Source organism: Cebus imitator, unplaced genomic scaffold, assembly GCF_001604975.1.
Source record: "Cebus imitator isolate Cc_AM_T3 unplaced genomic scaffold, Cebus_imitator-1.0 Scaffold363, whole genome shotgun sequence".
NCBI classification, from domain to species: Eukaryota; Metazoa; Chordata; class Mammalia; order Primates; family Cebidae; genus Cebus; species Cebus imitator.
Window position 1 is genome coordinate 245930 of NW_016107678.1, and position 19743 is coordinate 265672.

The 19743-nt window shown below is 33.6% G+C and overlaps 1 protein-coding gene across 1 annotated transcript in view; it reads right to left on the minus strand.

Annotated features, from left to right (window-relative positions):
* MEI4 (meiotic double-stranded break formation protein 4) overlaps nt 1-19743 on the minus strand; it is a 199485-nt gene that overhangs the window by 71002 nt on the left and 108740 nt on the right. Inside the window, exon 3 of the mRNA XM_017506836.2 lies at nt 17755-17886. Coding sequence (XP_017362325.1) covers nt 17755-17886 — 132 coding nt within the window. The remainder of the gene's footprint in view (nt 1-17754; nt 17887-19743) is intronic.

A 19743-nucleotide genomic window follows, 5' to 3' on the forward strand; every position in this document is an offset into this window, starting at 1 on the left:
TTCTTTAGAGAAACTGTATTCAGTTCCAATAGTGATTTTCTCATTAGATTTAAGTAAAAGGAAAAAGCCAATTAAACGACAACAACAAAAATAATACAGACCCTATGAGAAACAGTACATTATTTTAAGAAAAGGTATGGTGTCCTAAGTTTAATAATGCAGAGCAAAACTCTGAAAATAACTTACTGAAGAACAAGAATAACCAAAGAAAATAATTTGACATGTTTAGTGGCATGAAATGATACATGTCCATTATAAAAAGCTAAAATCCAATATAAGGAGTGAAATCAAAATGGAATATGATAAACTGAGAATAAAAATAATAAAAAAGAATTAAAATTTCAATAAAAAATTGAAATTCATATTGAGATAAATTCAAGAATTATTACAGAAAATTAAGTAAATGATGAAGAAAAAATTTGAGAAACTCACTTGATAGTAATACAAAAGAACAAAGAAATGAAAATAATGATAAAAGATAATAGATATAACTACCTGGAGTGCTATAAACCCCATAATGACTGGTCTTTTCAAAGACATAATTTTTAAAATGTGTCCTTAGCTTAAAAAAAAAAAAAGAAAATGCCGGTTTAAGGATTCAGTGCACTCAACAAAAAATCTCAATGAAAATACGCAGTTTTACTTTTGAATGTGTAAAATACATAATAAAACTAAAGTAAGTGAATTAGTGTCATAGCAGTGTACAAACTGATAGGCAGATCAATGAACAAACACTATATATGTGAAAATGAAGTTTATGATAAAAGAAATATCCCAAACAAAAAGAAAAAGTTAGTATTACTAAACAAACAACCGAGAAGCTGAATGTTTTCCCACTTAGAGTCCCACCTCAATCCATGCATTAATATACTTTCCAAATATATTAAATAACTAAATGTAGAAAATTAAGATTTTCTACATTAAAATTGTAGATTTTCTAAATTTTCTAAAATTTTTCTAAATTTTTTAAATTAAAATTGCATGGAGATCTAGTCATACAGTGAATAAGGTGACCGAATTAATCCTCTTGCTAGAGAGTATGTGAAAGTAATAAACACACTCCCCCTCAGAGATGCATGTAGACACACATATATATACATATAAACTTATTGAAAGGGAACACTCTGAAAAATAAGAACTATCTTTGGAAGTTAGAAACAATAAGAAAGAATAATACAAAAAAATGATCTGTCAGACAGTACTGAAGCTACCCCTTTAGGAGAATTTGCCAATTCTTCCCACCTAGCACCTTGGGTTTTACCTAACCACCTCAACACAAGGTAGAAGACAAAGGCTACTAGCTGTACAATGTGAAATTTTAAAGCTGAGACACCCACATAAAGCCGAAGCCATCAAAAGGCACAATCAGTAGAGAGGTAGGCAAGGTAGAGAGAAAAAAAAGACTCACAGAGCAAGATAGTGTGAATCCTTACCAGGTTTCATTGGTTCTCAGTGAATGGGAGAATGTAAGAAAAGGTCTCTGAAAATTTAAAGTTATTAACCTACCCTCCCTCACACAGGCTGGGAATGTAGTTCACATCTAGTTTAAAATTTGTACAGACTGCCTTATTCCTTACAGGTTAATGAGTCTTAGTTCCTATAGCCATCTGTACATCATTTTTCTGGGTGCAAAGAGATGTGAAGATTTTGGACTCTTTTCCTTTTCTAATATTATTATTATTGCCTTTAACTTCTTTCCTCAACATGTGGCAAGGATTAGAGGATAGATTCAGGTATGGTCAGCCACTATTATAAATATAACACTAAATATACTCTGATATATTCCCTGCATAATTTAAATTTAAGAATAAAAAACATTTAAAAAATTATCAATTTCTGTATATCCATTTAATGTTTCATATTAAAGTCATGATTCTCTAACAAAAAAAGATTTCAATTTGCAATAAAACTTTTGAATTGATATGCAGAAATTTCGAGAGCTGAGGGGGCTAAATGCACTTCACTGAGTGACTGCTCTTGACCTTCAGAAGATAGCTGAAATTAACCACAATGTATTCATATACTGCTGGAAGGTTTCTGTTATGTTCTTAAGGCTTGGAAAGATGTTTTACTATGACCATCCAATGTAGATGGAGAGATTTTGTTTACAGGAATAAAAATAATTGGAAATTCCAAATCTACATTTTAGGACTGGCTTTGTGACCAGGAACTCTATTCTTAAAGAATTATTAGGAAAGAATAACATTAGGAGAAATACCCAATGTAGATGATGGGGGAATGGATGCAGCAAATCACCATGGCATGTGTATACCTATGTAACAATACTGCATAATCTGCACATGTACCCCCGAACTTAAAATATAATAAAAAATAAATAAAAGAAAAAAAGAATTATTAATACCATGAGGCATAACAGTGTGTATGATGACTGTGACAAGAAAAAGACAAATGCAAACAGATTCATGAGTCATTCTAATAAGCATCAGTAGTGACATTAGGCCTATGTCACCATCTGCTCTAAATGACCCTTGAGACACTCTCCAAACTAAAATGATAGAAACAACCACAAAAGTGATTCTGATGTTAACTGTTTGAAGACTACCCAAAAACATCACATTGGACTGACTGTCCTGTAAAGTCTTTGATTTAACTCCCTGAGGATAAAAATATTTATACTTAACCACCAAACTTGATTATAGAATTAGGCTCAAAGGAGTGAATTTTTCAAAGCCGTTAAATGTGTTAGCCACAGAGCTAGAATTAGAACTCAGGGCATTACTGGTACTCTGTTCTGTTTCCTCACATTTTATCCATTCTATTACGTCTGTCTTAATGTCTATGTTCATGTCATGATCAAATCATGAGTAAATTAATGATTATTTTTAAATATCAGCCTAACCCTTTTTAAATAAAAAACATATAGCTTATTTTCATGTTTTGAGTTGCATTGTCACAGCACCTTTAGAAATGTCTTCTGAAATTAGAAAACAGAGGCCATTACAACACAAGTATATCAAGACCTACCTACGGCGTTTAGTGATAATCATCCTGGTCTTTATCTGTGATACACTGATTATACCCTCTAGCAAAAACTAGCCAGAGGTCAGATGGTGGTTCCCAACAACCTGTTCTGTAACCTTTTTTTTTTTGTTTTTTTTTTAATATGTCTGCCTACATTTTGACATCTTTCCTCCGGTTGGTTTTTCTCAACAGAGCTTTGAATTAAAACAGTGAAAGGATAATTTAAATTACCAAATATTCAATATGTTAATAGGATTTTGCAAAAATCACTATGGGATTTTCTGCCAAACTGCTCTTTAGGATTCTTTGAGTCTTAGATTGATTCATCATCCTTTCCAGCTTTTCTGATGAAGTGTCAAAAATATTCAGTAATAAATGAAATTAAAATTACATGAAAGATGTGTGACTCAGGATTTGCCTGGCTCTAAAGTATTCCATCAGATGCCTCTAAACTAAGTCTTTCCGAGGGTTTCCTAGAGAAATAAGGCATAGCATTGTTTAGAGAATGCTTCTTAATTCAAACCACCATTTCACTGTCCTCTACATTTTGAGACATCAGTGTAATGTCTTTATCTCGTTGTTAGTTTTCTTTAAAAAAAATAATAGTAATGCTGGCCTCATAAAATGAGTTGTCAAGTGTTGTCTCTTCTAATTTTTAAAAGAGATTATATATAAATGCTAATATTTCTTTCTTAAATTTTGGTCAAATTTGCTAGTGAAAACATCGAGGCCTAGAGTTTACTTTGTTGGGAGATTTTAAACTTTTAAATCAATTTCTTTAATTGGGTAAGACTATCAAGGTTACCTATTTCTTCCTCAAGGAGTTTTGGTAGTTTGTATTTTCCAAATAATAGGTCCTTTTCATCTAATTTGTTGAATTTGTGAACTAGAGGTATTTAGAGTAGTCCCTCATTACCCTCTTAACACCTGTAATGATGTCCACTTCTATTACAGGCATTGGCAAGTTGTACCTTTTCTTTCTTCCCCCAAATGCTTGTAATTTGGGAAAACAATGCTTATAATTTGGAGAAAGAAAGAAAAATTGCAATTTACCAATGACTATAATGGAAGTGGACATCATTACACATGTTAAAAGGGTAACATCTGTCAATTCTACTGTTTTCATCTTTTCAACATCATTCATTTATGTGTTTATATTTATTATTTTCTTCCTTTTGTGTGGTCAGGGCTCAATTTTTTCTTGCTATTCAAGTTTCTTATATTACTGATTTAAAACCTCTCTGACAACTAGCATAAATCCATACATTTCTCAAATTATTACTGCTTTACAAAGTGCATCTCATTAATTCTCATGTCATACTTTTATTTACTTCATCCTTTTTCCAATTTTTCTTGAGACTTTGTGTTTGAGCCATACATTATTTTTAAATGTGATGTTTATTTACAAATTTGTTGAAGGGTTTTCTAGATATCCTCCAGCTATTAATTACTAGTTATATTATGGTTGGAGAACATCCCATGTAGGATTTATTATTATTATTATTATATTTTAAATTCCCGGGTACCTATACAGATCATGCCAGATTGTTACACAGGTATACACATGCCACGGTGGTTTGCATCCATCAACTACATTAGGTATTTCTCCTAATGTTATCCCTCCCCAATCCCCCCATCCCTTGCTATCCCTACCCTAGCCTCCACACCCCACAACAGGCCCCGGTATATTATGTTCCCCTCCCTGTGTCCATGTGTTCTCATTGTTCAACACCCACTTATAGCATGCAGTGTTTGGTTTTCTGTTCTCATGTCAGTTTGCTGAGAATGATAGCAAACACATCCACATCCCTGCAAAGGACATGAACTCATCCTTTTTTATGGCTGCATAGTATTCCATGGTGTATATGTGCCACATTTTCTTTATCCAGTCTATCATTGATGGGCATTTGGGTTGGTTCCGAGTCTTTGTTATTGTAAACAGTGCCACAATCCTGTTAAGGTCTGTTTCATAGTCCAGAATGATATCTCAATACCTACTCCATACCCCTTGAAAAGACTATGCATTCTAGTGTTACTGGGTGAAGTGTTCTAGAAATGACACAAGTCAAATAGTTGATGGGTTTGTTAAGGTTTATATTGCTGATTTCATGCCTAATTTTATTATTACTGACAGAGGAGTAATAAAACCTGCAAGTATAACATATTTATCCAATCCTCCCTACAGTGTTATCAATTTTGCTTCACAAGTTTTGGAAGTTTCAAGCATTTGTTAGGCTCACACACATTTATCATTATATTTCCTTGGTGAGTGGACACTTTTGTCAGTATGTAATGTCTCTCTTTGTCCTTGATGTTCCTTGTTTAGAAATGTAGTTTTGCTAATATTAACACAGTCAATCTAACTTTCTTTGGATTAGTGTTTGCACACTATAGAACTACGTTCTTTTAAATTATTTAAATGCTTATTAGCTTCCACTTAAATTTTTTGTTAAAGGTCTTTATTATTCTGTTCTAGAGGTTAAAATATACATTTATAGGTTAGTGTGGTAGCTCATGCCTGTAATCCCACACTTTGGGAGGCCCAGGCAGGCAGATCACCCAAGGTCAAGAGTTTAAGACTAGCCTGGCCAACATGGTGAAACTCTGTGTCTACTAAAAATACAGAAACATTGGCCAGGTGTAGTGGTACACTCCTGTAGTCCAGTTACACTGGAGCTGAGGCAGGAGAATTGCTTGAACTCGGAAGGCAGAGGTTGCCAGAAGCCAAGATCGTGCCATTGCACTCCAGCCTAGGCGACAAGAGCAAAACTCTGTCTCAAAAAATAAATACATATACACATTTAAAATCTTTCTCAGTGTATGTGGAGTTAACATTTTCTATTTCAATTGGAAGCCATACAACTGAAAATTCTTGATATCCTGATAACTTCATATTTCAGTTATCAGATATATTGCAGTCACATATACCAAGTAATGTTTAAGCTCTGCTTCATCAGCATATATGTTTTTAAAGAATATAATAAAAGCAACATGGCCTCTTATATTTACCCTCTCAAGCATTACTTTTGCCTCTGCCTTTATTCCTGAAATGACAAGTTTCTCTGTTATATCACAACTCCCTATAGTCTAAAGCACTCCTTTTAGCATTTCTTTCACAGGTCTACTGACAATGAATTATGTTAATTTTCCTACATCTGAAGAACAGTTTACTATTCTGAAGGATATTTTTACTAGATGTAGAATTCTAGGTTGACAATTAATTGCTTTTAGCAACTTGATGTTGTTCCACAACCTTGGAGCCACAATGGTTTCTGATGTGAAAAGTGTAGTCATTTGCAATTTTGTTAACCTGAATATGCCATTTTCCTCTGGCATCTATAAAATGAAACAGATGGGTAATTACAATGTTCATTTTTTGGGTAATGGGTACACCAGAAGTCCAATCACCATCAATATGCACTATACGCATGTGACAAACAAGCACATGTACCCCATGAATCTAAAATAAAAGACAATTTAAAAATCATTAAAATTTTTAAAAATTAAATATAAAAAGAGAATTATCTTTAATTTTCAAGAAGTTTTTTTATGGTATGTCTGGGTGAGTTCATTATGATTATGGCTCATTGAAAATTAATAATTTATGGTTTTCTCCAAATTTGTAAAGCTTTTGGCCATTATTTCAAATATAGTTTTGTCACAAATTTCTTCCCCTTTTCCTTTAATACAGTAGTATATATGGTATACCTTTCGATGCTGTTTCACAGATTCCTGAGACTCTGTTCAATTTTTTGCAGTATAATTATTCTCTTAAGATTAGATCACTTCAACTGGCATGTCTTCATGTACACTGACTTCTTTGTTATCTCTATTCTGCTAATGGGCTCTTCCAGGGAATATTTTATTTCAGACAATATATTTTTCAGTTCTAATGTTTACTTTTTAAGACATGTATATGTTAAAATTATGCACATATGTATATATATGCACATATATATGAGCATAAAAGTCTTTGCATTAAAGTCTTTGGTAATTTCAACATCTGAGTTACCTCAAGGATTGCCTCTGATGATTGTCATTTGCCTTGAGAACTGGGTCAACATTTTTCTGATTCTTTTAATTGTGTATATTGAGTAGTTTTTGACTGTACCCTAGAAATGTTAAGTATTATATTGTCAGTACTACATTTTTTTGTTTTTATAGAATATTGATTTTCTTTTTTAGAGTGTAAAGGCAGCTATAAAAAAGCTGTATTACTATAAAACTTTATTTGCAAAAGCAGGTGGCACACCCACAACCAAAATCATTAGGTTCAGAGTACAAATTCCGCCTTGCCTTCTATTAGTGGTAGTTTCACTGTCAGTTTTCAATGTCCTTTCTCTGAAGTTTGGGTTTTTCCCATTATGTGTACCACTTGGGAGTTTGCCTGGGTCAGTGCTTTATATCATAATTCAGTTATCAATCAAAGTCTCTGCTATGTTGTTTGGATTTTGTCTCCGGCATGTCAGGGGTGAGTCTGGAAATTATATCCTTCCTACAGAGAATTAAGGATGCCCTTCTCCAACTCTCTCCTGTCCAAACAGTTGTTCAGAGACAGCAGCTGGAGAAGGATATCCTTAACTCTCTGTAGGAAGATTCACCTTAATTCACCTCCACCCTCTTCTGTTCCCAGAAGTCTCTTTATCTACTTTTTCTTGCCAGAGAGACTGAGTTTTTCTCAGTGTTTTCACCATTCATGCTACTCGTACACAATTACATAACCATTACAATATCCACTGCAGGAACCAGATTTTAGAAATACAAAATGAGAAACAAAAGTCCCAAGGATTCCTTCCAAACTCTCCAGCCCATAAAGTCCTCATTACCAGTCCTATTGCCGAGAAGTTGTTTCTGTTAAAGATTTTGCTGCTCTCAGTACAACAGAGTTCCTTGACAGGGACTGCTCTTGAATCAAAGCTTGGACATTTTTTTAAAAATGAAAAAATGATAAACATATTCTGTTGGGTTTTTTTCCTTTGTTTTGACTTCTTTAACAACTCACATGCTATTTTTTTACATTTCAGAGTTCTCAGGTAGTTGATTTTTATATTTATTTTCAAATTATTTTAGTTTTAATCAATAAGAATGATAGACTATAGTGGCTTTTTATATCTCATCTAGTATACTAAATCACATTTTTGATTTTGAGTTTAAAGAGTTTAAAGTGTTATTTATTATGTTAAGGCAAAATTATAAATCAAACAATCTTTATTTTCTGGCCTCCCATAACAAATCTTTCAATCTCTTTCAGATGCTCAGTGCCATGGTCACACAGAAAATTCAGAAATTACAACCAGACTAATTTGGTACCTCTCCAAAGTATTTCTTAAATATTTGTCCAATATTTATGTTGAGACAATAATGGACATAAGATTACATAACTACAGTAAAAAAAAAAAAAAATCTTTGTGGTTACCCAGACCTGTTTTCCACAGAAGATGGTTCAAAAACCATCTACTGTCAAATGTAATACCTGAACACTTGTTCCTGAAGATGGTTCTAATAACATATTTTTTATAAATGCACATTAATATTAGTGGGATTTTATATTTTAAGCTTTATATATTGTTGAATAATAATTTCAGCTAACAGCAATTGGGCACTTATGACAAGTTTGCTAAATGCAAATGTAGATTACCTCATGAGAGCCACAAAAACCGTATGAGATGGGTGGCACTGTTGTCAATATTTTAAGAAGAGATAAATTGAGGCTTAAAATGATTAAGTATTATCTTAATTTTCATTTAAATATGTAGTTTATTTGTTGAGGAAAATGAGTTGTTTTTCCTGCACCAACGAGGTTTTAGTTGCATTCTCGTGGTTCATTTAAAATGTTCTTCTATTTGTTTTTCCTGAAAGTTGCAATTCATTCTAGAACCTTCAGGTTTGATTCGTTGACAAAACTACTTCAAAGATCACACTACAATTTAACAAGACATCTGATTCCAAAGTTCATGCTCTTTACCAGTTGATTTAGTTTATCCTTGGAGATTCTCTTAAAATGTTCCAACCTGTAAGTGGAAAATACACTAGCTAACTTTTACCTTTGTTGCCAGCTAAGCTCAGAAATGGAAGTTTTAATTTTTATGCCAGTAGGGTATTTTGGGGGAATGTTCAGCCTTGTTTTATTTATACCTAATAGTTATTCAAATTACAAACACCAGTATGGAAGAAAACGGCACAAATCTGATAAAATAGGGCTAATTATTCAGAATTTCTCCTAAGTTCTAGTTAAACAAAACAAAACTAAATAAAAAAAACTTCACGCCCAGGGCCCCTAATCTCTATTTTGCCTACTTGAGCACAAGTTGATGCGAATTCTAATTCTATTCTCTCTGATAGACTGATTGCTAACTGAGCCAGGCTTCCTAAATCTAAGATATGATCAAGACATGCACAATTTCAGAAAAGAATATGGTTCCTCTCTCAATTGAAACAGGTCATCTGTTTCATGCTCTGAGCTATGATTACTTTTCTTTATCTTATTAAAAATGCTTATTCTGTTGCTACATTTTGCCTTGATATAGAAAATTAGTTTCTTTTAGAGAATTAAATGTATAAAGTCATTCCAGATTCAGAATCTTTAAATTGCATGTTCTATTTTTATTAATGAGTTGCTTAGCTTTTATTTTACTTTACAAGGAAAACAGACAGAAAAGTAAAAATGCTTCCTGATGTAGGCTGCAGAAACTTTGAGATTTCTCCTGTTAATATGTACAAATTTTAAAATCTATTTTAATGTAGAGTTTTAATCTACTTTGTAAACATTAGGTCTCTGACATATTTATATAAGTATGCATATAATACTCTAAATTCAGATTTCACCTGTGCTTATCAATATTCCAAAAGCATTATTCAATTTTTAATAGCTTGGCTACTGCACCCAAAAATATGCTGATTAGATAGATGTATGACTGCATCTAAGGAGAAAAAACATTTCTGTGAAAAATCACTTAAAAATTGAGGTTTCATTTTAAATCAATACATATCTGACACCTAAAGACATGTTTTATTTCCTATATAAAAATATTTACAATGAAAAAGCATGCATCTTTAGAACATGCAATTCACAAATTGAAAACATTACAGATTCTGTATTTTTAAAATAAATTTTCAAAACTATATATACAGTGAAAGTGTCGTGGTTTGTATTTATAATTCGTTTTGTATTTATAATTTGTAAAAATTATCTTCCATTTATAATTTGTAAAAATGGTACATTTGGGTATCTCTCCTTCTCAGAAACTTCACCCTTCCTTTTAGATCAACATTAATTTTTCAAAATCTATGAATGTTAATACAGAAATAATTCATTCATTTTAACTATTATAAAATACTCGTTTTACATATACCACATGAAGCCATATTTTGAAATAGAGATTTGTTATAACCAAATTTAAGCTATTATAAACATGCTGAAATGAACATCCTTGTATAGATCTCCTTGGTACAGTGAACTTGCTATATTTTATAGGATATGCATCTTTAATTTTGCCAGGTGATAAATTCTATTTCCCCATATAATCATAGTATCTGATAGTACTGTCAACTTAATTTTTAAAAAGATATTATATCAATATAATCAGTATGAAACATTTTATTGTTTTTGTAATTTACATTTTTCTGGTACCATGAGGTTGAGCATCACTCATGTTAATTAGCCTTTTGGGTTTCTCCCCATTTTTTCCTTTTTTCCTTTTTTTTTGGGAGTTTTTATATTCTTTTTTTATTTTTTTTTCCTTGAGACTGAGTTTCACTCTTGTTGCCCAGGCTGTAGTGCAATGGAGCAATCTCAGCTCACTACAACCTCTGCCTCCCAGGTTCAAGCAATTCTCCTGCCTCAGCCTCCAGAGTAGCTGGGATTACAGACATACACCACCATACCTGGCTAACCTTGTATTTTTAGTAGAGACAGGGCTTCTCCATGTTGGTCAGACTAGTCTCAAACTCCTGATGTCAGGTGATCCACCTGCCTTACCCTCCCAAAGTGCTAGGATTACAGGTGTGAACCACTGCCCCCAGACTTTTCTCTTCTATTAAACTACCTTTTCATAACCTTAAGCCCAGTTTTCTCTATTTCTAATTGATTTCTAGTTCATTTTATATATAATATAAAATTATAATTATAAAATCCTATAAATTTATATTACAAAAGTACATTATATTATAAAATTTATATTATAAAATATTTTACATTATATATATAAAAGTATATATCATATGTTATATATTTTTATATTACATATATTAATGTATATATATATAATTTATAAGTATATGATACATATTTATACATGATTATATATTATATATCATTATACATAATAAAAGTATATATTATATATAATTTAAATATAATATAAAATGAACTAGAAAGCAATCAGAAACAGAGAAAACAATACTAATCTCTGATTATAAATTTTAAAGATTTTTAACAGAAATTTGTTAATCTTATTTACCATGCCAACAACTAAAATATCTTCATAAAAACATTTTATTTCTAAAGGTTCCACAGAAAGAAAGAAATGTCCAGTAAACAACTCTCTTTGCATATTGAGGCCCCAGGGACTTGACAGCAAGTTAGAAGAAGGAAGATGAAGCAGCTGCTGGTACTTATTGGGCATATGGTCCCAGGAGAAAAAAAGAAAGCTGAAGACCCAGCCTACTTTCTTGTTAAATCGACCTCCTGATGGTTGCTAGTAGAATGAAACCTTATCTATTGAATGTCCTGAGCAGAAAGCTCCTGAGTAAAGAATTACTTATATCAAATAAACTCAGAATCTATGAGACATAGTTCCTCAAAGATGGTTACATAATCTGTAATATTTTCTAGATTATAAAAGACATGTTTAAAAACTTACAGCTCCTTTTGTGTAGGAAACCCTACAAAATCTCACTTGGGGACCTCATTTAGTATTCTAAGTCTGAAAGACATGTCTTATATGCAAAACAAGGACCCAGGGAACCATACAGGATGTAACACATCTCTTTCAGCTTCATCTGTGCCCTTTGATTCTCTGTATCTTTGAAATTATTAATAAAACTGATATTGAATAAGATCACTATGATTCATGTGATCCAATTTGACAATCCAATCATGAGTGTTGGTTCACAAGCGTTGGCAGCTATTTTGTCAGAGCCTGGCCTGGACCCCCCACACTAAGCCTCTCCATTGTCTAGTGTCTGCCTTGGTTCGAGATTCTCTTTCTCAATGCCCATCTGAGTTTATGTGATACACCATAGAAACCGTCTGTCTTTCTGCTGATCTCAGTTTCTTCACAAAATGCTATTTCTGCCACCTTCCTGCATAACCTGACCTCACGGCAACTGCTAAGTTCTATTCTACCTTCCTAGCAAATGATCCACGGGTGCTCCACTTCAAGCAGGGCCTTGAAGACAAATTCGACTTTACTTGGAAAGCAACACATCATTTATGAATGGGGTGGAGTTAAGTTATTTTTTTTGTTTTATTTTAATGGCATCCAGGTTGGAACTGAGTTGGTATTCTTTAAAACATCCACCCAAATGCCCATCAATGATAGACTGGATAAATAAAATGTGGTATATATACACCATGGAATACTATGCAGTCATAAAAACGAACATATTCATGACCTTTGCAGGGACATGGATGAAGCTAGAAAATATTATCCTCAGCAAACTAACACAGGAACAGAAAACCAAACACCACATGTTCTCATGCATAAGTGGGAGTTGAACAACAAGAACATATGGACACAGGGAGGGTAACATCACACACTGGGATCTGTCAGGGGTTGGGGGAAAAAGGGAATGTTAGAACAACTACTAATGCATGGGGACTTAAAACCTAGATGAAGGGTTAATAGGTGCAGCAAACCACCATGGCACATGTATACCTATGTAACAAACCTGCATGTTCAGCACATGTATCCCAGAACTTAAAGGAAAATACAAAAAAATCCACATATGTAAATTGAACATGTACACTTCTTTTTCAATGTCACCTTTCCAGAATAAACAAAACACATTACTCTGTTAAATACTGAGAGATAATTAAATATTGGTAAGACAGCTTTCAGTAGCAAAAACTTCTAGAAATAGCTGATCAGAAAGTTGATTCTGTGAAAATCACATCACATCTAGATATCTAGAGAAACATATAAGCTATTAAAAACTTCATACAAAAATTTTAAAAACTTACTAAAACCATGATTATTGTTTTGTACATAAATATTCACCCCACTGATACTCTGTAGCTGTTTACTGACTGTTCTTTTAGATAACAGCTACTTGGTTTCTATTTGAAAAGAGGGAAAAAATCTTTCCAGAAAAACACCTTCTCATGAAACTTTCCAACACAATGCCCCAATGGAATAAAGCCTGATAATTAAAGTCAATATCTTGACTTTTGTTTCATTTCTGAATAACTATAAACAATATAGGCCCTTAGAAAATCAAATATGTCACTGGTCTATGATATCATACAGAAGCCACTTTTAGCATGTTATTGTTAAAATAAATAGAAAACTATGGTGATTATGTCACAAGATGGTGAATATACAATAATTGTGATGAGAAAATGCTGTCTCTACAAAAAAATGGCAGATACATCTTAATGTTAACCTATTGATAAAGAAAAGACAACAAAGGGGAAAATCCAAAATACACATTTAACAAGATATTAGGAAACTTTTATCCTCAGCATTGCATAAATAGTTTCAACAAGACTCAAGAAAACTACATTCAAATAGACACAGCTAGAGAAAGGATACTAGGATAAAAGGAGACAAAACCACCTTTCAAAAATCGGATTCAATGGTCACAGTAGAATATATACAAAAATGTATTAAATTTGAAACAAATATCTACTTTACTTTCTCTGCTAAAAAGTAGGTGAGACAACACATATACCAGTTGCATGAGACTAATATAAAATGGTGTTAGTGAAATACAAATAATGACATGGTTAGTCAGTAAGAGCAATTATTCCAATTTCATCTTCCAGATTCTAGAATCAGACTTTCAGGGTTCAACAAACTGGTGCTGTACTTCCTATGACTGGGGGCAGGCTATCTAAACTCTCTAATCCTAATTGCTCTCTTTCATAAGATGGGAATAAGACAAATTACTAGTGTAGTTAAGAGAATTGAATGACATAACTTAAAATTAAAGTTAATCGCTAAACAAAAATATATGCAAAATATTTGGAGGACTATGAAATGTTTGAAATAGTGTTTGACACATAAGGCTTCTCAGTAAATATTTATGATAATTATTATTGAATCCTCCATTAATATTTCTTATCTTGTGCCATCAAATACCTTAGAAATTCAATCAGACTTATATAGAGTACAATATGATGTGCATATATATATATACACAATCATTTTTTGAACTAGTGACTACTTAGAAAAGTTTATATCATTAAAAACTAAAACAATTCTTCAGACAGTTCATGGTGACATCTTAGCATTCATTATATTGACAAAGAAAGTCTTTATTTTATTTTATTTTATTTTTTTGGGGACGGAGTTTCGCTCTTGTTACCCAGGCTGGAGTGCAATGGCGCGATCTCGGCTCACCGCAACCTCCGCCTCCTGGGTTCAGGCAATTCTCCTGTCTCAGCTTCCTGAGTAGCTGGGATTACAGGCACGCGCCACCATGCCCGGCTAATGTTTTGTATTTTTAGTAGAGACGGGGTTTCACCATGTTGACCAGGATGGTCTCGATCTCTTGACCTCGTGATCCACCCGCCTCGGCCTCCCAAAGTGCTGGGATTACAGGCTTGAGCCACCGCGCCCGGCGAAAGTCTTTAAAGTGAGCTAAAACACTAAGCATAAAAGCACTGAGAAAAATTATATTTACTTTAGGTTCAAAAATACGTTAAGATTTCAAAAACTATATTTTAATTGAGATACAGTTTACACATAGTAGAATGCACAGAATTTAAGTTCACAGTTTGATGAATTTTTAAGTGATATGTCAGAGTTGTACATATTTTGGAGGTACATGGAATATTTTCATACATGTATATGTGTAATTACCAAGGTTATTGGGATATCTATCACCTCAAACATTTATCTTTTCTTTATGTTGGAAACATTGTAATTTTTCCCTTCTAGTTATTTTAAAAATATTTTAAAAGTTATTAATTAAAATTTCTATAATTATATTTAGTTATAATTAATTATGTCTAAAATTCACTAACTGTGCTACTGAATACTAGGACTTATTTCTTCTATCTAATCATATTTTCATACTCATTAACCAACTTCTCTTCTGCTCCCTGCCTCTGATAACCACGATTCTACTCTCCACCTCAATATGATCCATGTCTTTAGCTCCTACCACATATGAATGAGAACATACAATATTTGTTTTTCTATGCCTGGTCTATTTCACCTAACATAATTGCTGCTGCAAATGATGGGATTTCATTCTTTTTTATGGTATAATAATATTCTATTCTATACATATACCACATTCCCTTTATTCGTTGATGGACACTTAGGTGGATTTCATATCTTGGCTACTGTGAGCATGTGAGTGCCAATATCTCTTTCCTTTCTTTTGTATATATAGCCAGCAGTAGGATTCTTGGATCATATACTAGTTCTATTTCTAGATTTTTGAGGAATGTCCACACTGTTTTCCATAATGGCTATGCTACTTTACATTCCCACCAACAGTCTATAAACATTCTCCTTTCTCCAAGTTCTCACTAACATTTGTTACTTGTTGTCTTTTTAATTCTAGTTGTAGTGAGATAATATCTCATTGTGGTTTTCATTTGCATTTCCTTTATGATTAGTGCTGTTAAGCTTTTTTTTTTTTCATATGCCTGCTACCCATTCATATGTTGAGTTCTTTATATATTCTGATAATCCTTTGTCAGATAGCTGGTTTGCAAATATTTTCTTCCCTTTTGTGGGTTGTCTCTTCACTTTAATTGTTTCCTTTGCTATGCAGAAGTGCTTTACCTTGATATATTCTCATTTGTCTATTTTTGCTTTTATTGCATGTGCTTGTAAGGTCTTACCCAAAAAAATCTTTGTCCAGGCCAATGTCCTATAGCATTTCCCAAATGCTTTCTTCTAGTAGTTGCAAAGTTTCAGATATTACATTTAAAACTTTGATCCATTTTAAGTTGATTTGTGTATATGGTAAAAAATGAAGATATAGTTTTGTTCTTTTGCATATGGATATCTAGTTTTCCTGGCACCAATTATTAAAGATACTCTCCTTTCACCAATGCACAACTTCTTAGCAAAATACAAGCAAGCAGAATTAAACAATATAAACCCGGCAAACACTAGTTATTGTTGTTGTGTGGCTATTTTTATTCTGATTTTAAAGTATTTAACTGTCAGAATATCTGGGTTTGAATTATAGATAGCTTTAGCATATGCTCTTTCTGCAGTCTTAGTCAAGCTACTTTACCACTCTAACGTTTTGTATTCTTATCCATAAAGTAGGTGAAAATTATAACTGCTTCACGGAGCTATTGTGAAAATTAAATAAGAATATATACATACTTTTCTCTGCACATACTGATATCCTCCAAACAAATAATCTAATTCAATCAAACTCACTTTTCACATTGCTTTCTATTGTTAAATGCTAAGACTTCGCCCTCTTTCCTCAAAATCGTTGGCATCTCTTGTTACATAACATCGTAATGCCTCTACTTTCAGTTATCCTCTGCTTATTCGGTTCAAATGCATTTTTCAAGTACTTCCTTTTCTATAAATTCTTTCTTGCAACCTACTATGGTCAGTTCCTTGATCTTGGAACTCCTACAAAAAGTACCATACATTTTAACACTTTCCTCTTTTTCAACTACTCAATATAGCTTACTTTTTTCTCCTTGACATCAGTGAAAATAACGTTAAAAAAAATCTAACAGAGATCTTAAGAGATTTTATCATTCAGTAGTCAGCTGAAAATTTGCTGACTAGATGATATAGCATGTCACACATCAAATTCAATTAGATTGCATAATAATTTTAGACTACGTCATTAGATGTCAGTACTTTGTTAAAAGCCATTTAAATTATATACACATACAATTTTCTCTTGAAGCTCTTTCTCTTTACCAAGACATTTCTACCTTTCTCTAATTTCCTTTAATTGTGCCTTTTGACTACAGAAATGAAAAGAATATTAAAGTAGCTATCAAATGGAATACATGTAATAAACCAATGTCAACATTAAAATATGAGAATGACTTATGTTCCTTCTACACATTTGTCACCAGTGATTAGACTTTGCACAGATAAAAGGGCTTAGAGCAGTGGTCTTCAAGCTTGGCTGCGTATTGAAATCACCTGAAGGTCTCTAACAATACCAATGCCGGAATTCCAAATTCAGAGAACCCTATGTAATAGGATTGGCATATGACTTGGCAGCAGGTATTTAAAAGTTAGCCAGATGATTTTCATTAGCAATGAGGAATGAGAAATACTGGTTAGGGAATACTCTCCATTCAGAATCCTCTCCAGTTCACTCACTTTGCTTTAGAAACATGCCGCCTGCCTAGAGTGATTTAAACTCGTTAATCTATGCACTCTTTTGCAGTCACCCATGGCATCTTTGGCACATATATGCAAGTAAGGATTATAAAGTCGTTTTACTTTCAAAATGCTTTCTGAAAGTATCTTTCTAATAAATATAAAGTAGTAACTAAAATATCGGCCTGGCACGAAAAGAGGAAAGAAGAAGGGAAAAGAAAAGAAAAACCTATATTTGCATTAACTAGAAATGAGAGCTACAGTTTCAAGTTATGTGTACCTGACTGACGGCTCCCAGGTCCTCGGCAAAGCCATTAACTTCTGATAGAAGCAGAGATATAATAGATTTTCTCAACAAGCTGCAATTTCCCAGGGTTACCAGACTCTGAGAGACATAATGCTGCACCTGAAACTAAAGACAAAAATGAGTAAGTTTCTATATTCCATCAGGTAAAATCAAAATGTATTTTCTAAGACCTTACTACTGAGCTAAATGCTGTGAGGAGTATAAAAAGCATCATCATATGTCTCAAACAATACACATAAAATATAGGTCAGTCTAAAGTAAAATCATAAAATATACAAATTATAATATTATAGGCCCAAAGATTTTCTATAGCAGTTAATATTTTGAAGCATGAAAAAGGGGCCAAAATGGAAGTTTTAGTTGAAGTAGCAAAAGGTAATAGTTTAGGTAATAGGCTATATACAGAATGAATAAAGGAGATGATAAACCAAGATATTTAAGCTCTTAGTTTTTAGGTAGACAGACAGACACAAACCAAAGGGTGAGAGAAGGCTGAAGATGTCTCTGGGAAGAGCTGTTGGTCCTCGATGAGTCCCACCTCCATACTGGAGAGGGACAAGTGGAAGGAACTTCACTATTTGTCACAAGTCAAAAGAAAGGAGCTTCCGAGTGATGAGAAAAATGTGGAACACACTGAATTTTCATCTAAAGGCAACAAAATTACTTACCATTTAATAAATTTAAAAGAACAATGGGAAACAATAAACCACATTCCATAGTTATTAGGAGAAAGGCCATTTGATTATTAATCATATTAAGGTGTGTATAAATCATAGCTAGAGTTTTATTAAATCTATTATTTAAGTAGCTGGGAGAAAGGAGGCTCTAAGGAGGATGTCAAAACACAGAAACAGTCATATGTTTGTCATTGCTTTTTACAAGCTTAAAATCATACTGAGGAGACATTACTGTGAATTAGAAATAAATAATGCCATGTGAAACTAGGAAATGTCACATCTGTGTCCTTCAGGATGAACGCTTACAGATAGATAACTCTCAAATTGATATTTTAACAATACTCATTAATTCTGAAAGTTAACCAATGACAATAGGAAAGTGAATGGATAATAGCAGCCCTCCTTAACCTTTTTGGCACCAGGGACCAGTTTTGTGGAAAAAAATTTTTCCATGAAAGGTGGTCAGGTTGGATCGTTTTGAAATGAAACTGCTCTACCTCAGATCATCAGGCATAAGATTCTCATAAGGAGTGTGCAACCTAGATCCCTCACATGCACACTTCACAATAGAGTTTGCACTTCTATGAAAATCTAACTCCACAACTGATCTGACAGGAGGCGAAGCTCAGGAGGTAGTGCTAGCTCCCCTGCTGCTCACTTCCTGCTATGTGGCCTGGTGTCTTGGAACCCCTAGATAACAGAGTTGAATTGAAATGTCTATTAAGGATATCGGGGGAAGATGGCCGACTAGGAACAGCTCAGGATTGCAGCTCCCAGTGAAAGTGCAGAAGGTGAGTGGACGCCAAATTTAAAGACGGATTTTTATTGTCCACAGACCAGGAGATTCCCAGGCAAAGAAGTCCCATGGGTCACCAGCGGGGCTGTTTCCGCCGGCAGGGCTGTTTTGACCCATGCGGCTGCTTTGCCTGTGCCCTGGCACGGTGGTTCTTCGTACAAAAGACACTGGTCCGGGTGCCCTTTTGGCTGGCAATTGGAGCCCTGAGATGGCAGAGTCGCCCATTCATCTGAAATAGCAAGCCAGGCCAGGAGATTCCTAGGCAAAAAAACTGCCAGGAATCTCAGCACTGCTATTTCAGCCAGCTCAGTGAGTCATGGCATGTGAGATCCCAGCGCCTTTTCAGCAGGCGACTGAAACACTGGGAGAGAGTCGACCATTCAACAACAACAACAAAAAAGACTCTGAGTCAGGGAGCCAGGTGATCAGGCTCAGCTGGTCCCAACCCCACCCCACACACACACAAAAAAACAATAATTGAAAACGCTC